Source organism: Emiliania huxleyi, assembly GCF_000372725.1.
Source record: "Emiliania huxleyi CCMP1516 unplaced genomic scaffold EMIHUscaffold_107, whole genome shotgun sequence".
NCBI lineage: Eukaryota > Haptophyta > Isochrysidales > Noelaerhabdaceae > Emiliania > Emiliania huxleyi.
The window spans coordinates 210312-212691 of NW_005201984.1; the positions used below are offsets into that span (position 1 = coordinate 210312).

Here is a 2380-nt window from a genome sequence, read left to right on the forward strand (position 1 = left end):
ACAAGGCCCGCAAGCTAGGGGAAGGAGGGAGGAGGCGACGGCGAGAGGGGTGTGTGCGGGGCAGCCTTGAGCGGGCCGACGCTGGCGCGCCGCGTATCGTTGCCGAGCCGAGAGGAGCGAGGCGCCGATCGCGCGCAAGTCGAGGCCGTCGCCTCCAGCGCATATGCTCGGCCTCGATCGCCTTGTCGCCGCGCCAGTCTGCGGCAAGGACGCGTGCGGGTGCGTGTGCGCTAGGGCCGAGGTGGCGGGGGCGGGGATGGCTGGCGGGTGGCGGAGACGCGGCGTGGGGAGAGTCCCGGGCGGGGCGAGAGGCGGGGCCGAGGGAGAGGGCTGGGGGAGGGGCGAGAGGTGGCGGGGGGCGGGAGTTGCGGCTCGCACCGTGCAGCGCTGGCAGCCCCGACCGGCGGGGACCGCTCGCCGGGCCCGCCAGGCGGCACGCCACACGGCAATCGCGGCAACGCTTCTTCGGCCGGCGCTTGGGCCCTCACCGCCGCCGTCAGCGGCCGTCAGCGCAGCGCCTCCGCCGCCGTGGGCCCGCCCCTCGCGACGACAACGCCCTCCGCAGCGGCGAAACACGCCGCCGGCCGCCGGAGCGCCGCGCGGGAGCGCCGGCTCACCGATGAGCGGCGCGGCGACCGCGCCATCCGCCCCCGCCGCAGCAGCGCCGCCCGAGCTGCTCTGGACGCGCCCTGCGAGGCGGCGCATGCCGTCGAAAGATGTAGACAGCGACGGAGGAGGAGGAGGAGTTGAGGCGGCGGCGGGGCGGCGCCGCCGACGCTGGCCCCCGCGCCGCCCAGCCGCTCCAACCCGACTCGAGGTTGCAGCGACCCGAGCCTGCGGGGCTGCCGCCGAGGAGTGCAGAGAGAGGTGCGAGAGAGGGGGGAGAGCGGCGAGGCGAGCAGCTAGCGCGCCTCGGCAGAGGCGAGAGCGCCGCGGCCGCGCCTGACGCACGAGCGACGAGCCGCGCAGCCCGCCCTGCAGCGGCGCGCAACCTACGGCAGAGAGCGCCGACGAGACCTGGTGTGAGGCCGACGGCGGCGGGGATGGCGCGGTGCGCGGTCGGCGGAGGAAGGGGGGGGGGCGGAGGGACAGAGGCGTGCCGAGAGGCTCCGAGAGAGGGAGGGAGGGAGGGAGGGAGATATCGCGAGGTGAGGAGCGCGCAGTGAGGGCGAGAGAGGGCGGTGCGGTGGCGACGCCGCGGCGTGGCGCGAATGGGAAGAGTGCGGAGGGGAGTGCGAGAGAGGGGGGGGAGCGGCGAGGCGAGCAGCTAGCGCGCCTCGGCAGAGGCGAGAGCGCCGCGGCCGCGCCTGACGCACGAACGACGAGCCGCGCAGCCCGCCCTGCAGCAACGCGCAACCTACGGCAGAGAGCGCCGATGAGACCTGGTGTGAGGCCGACGGCGGCGGGGATGGCGCGGTGCGCGGTCGGCGGAGGAGGGGGGCGGAGGGACGGAGGCGTGCCGAGAGGCTCCAAGAGAGGGAGGGAGGGAGGGAGGGAGATGTCGCGAGGTGAGGAGCGCGCAGTGAGGGCGAGAGAGGGCGGTGCGGTGGCGGCGCCGCGGCGTGGCGCGAATGGGAAGAGTGCGGAGGGGAGTGCGAGAGAGGGGGGGGAGCGGCGAGGCGAGCAGCTAGCGCGCCTCGGCAGAGGCGAGAGCGCCGCGGCCGCGCCTGACGCACGAACGACGAGCCGCGCAGCCCGCCATGCAGCAACGCGCAACCTACGGCAGAGAGCGCCGATGAGACCTGGTGTGAGGCCGACGGCGGCGGGGATGGCGCGGTGCGCGGTCGGCGGAGGAGGGGGGCGGAGGGACGGAGGCGTGCCGAGAGGCTCCGAGAGAGGGAGGGAGGGAGGGAGGGAGATATCGCGAGGTGACGGGGGAGCTGCGGGACGGAAAGAGGGGAGAGCTGGCCGGGATGAGGAGTGAGAGCGCGGCGGTGGTGCGCCGCGCGCCGCCGCGCACCTGTAGCTGCACGCCGGCCTAGCGCACGGCCTCGGTCAAAGGGTGGCGGAAACGCGACGCGGAGGGCTGCGGCAGTGGCAGGAGCACTGGAGCGGCGGCGTGGTGGCGGGAGCGAAGGTGCCTGAGGCAGTGTGCAGCGGGCGTGGTGAGGCTCGAGGCTGCCAAGTGCGAGTGTGCGCGGGAGGCCGGTCGGAGGCTAGCTGGCTCCCATCGCAACTCACACGCGGCTGTGCACACGGACGAGACGCTGCTGCCTCTCGTGGCACTGCTCAACAACGCTCAACGCCGACCGTCGGGGGGTCTGGTTGGGCTCTGTGCGGCTGGAGGAGAGCGGAGAGTGGAGCGGTGGTGTGCCCGAGTGCAGAACGGCGCACGCTGCGCACCAGCAGCGCGTGGAGAGAGGCGGACGGCCCCCGGGGG

General features: G+C 75.1%; 1 protein-coding gene across 1 annotated transcript in view; it reads right to left on the bottom strand.

Moving 5' to 3' along the window:
• Positions 1 to 2380, bottom strand: part of EMIHUDRAFT_439745 (hypothetical protein) — a gene marked incomplete at its 3' end in the record, with an annotated part of 3008 nt that extends 628 nt beyond the window's left edge. Inside the window, exons 1-7 of the mRNA XM_005792519.1 lie at positions 2344 to 2380; positions 1961 to 2081; positions 1637 to 1717; positions 1277 to 1357; positions 912 to 992; positions 379 to 834; positions 58 to 198 (exon numbers count right to left, since the gene is read on the bottom strand). Coding sequence (XP_005792576.1) covers positions 58 to 198; positions 379 to 834; positions 912 to 992; positions 1277 to 1357; positions 1637 to 1702 — 825 coding nt within the window. The remainder of the gene's footprint in view (positions 1 to 57; positions 199 to 378; positions 835 to 911; positions 993 to 1276; positions 1358 to 1636; positions 1718 to 1960; positions 2082 to 2343) is intronic.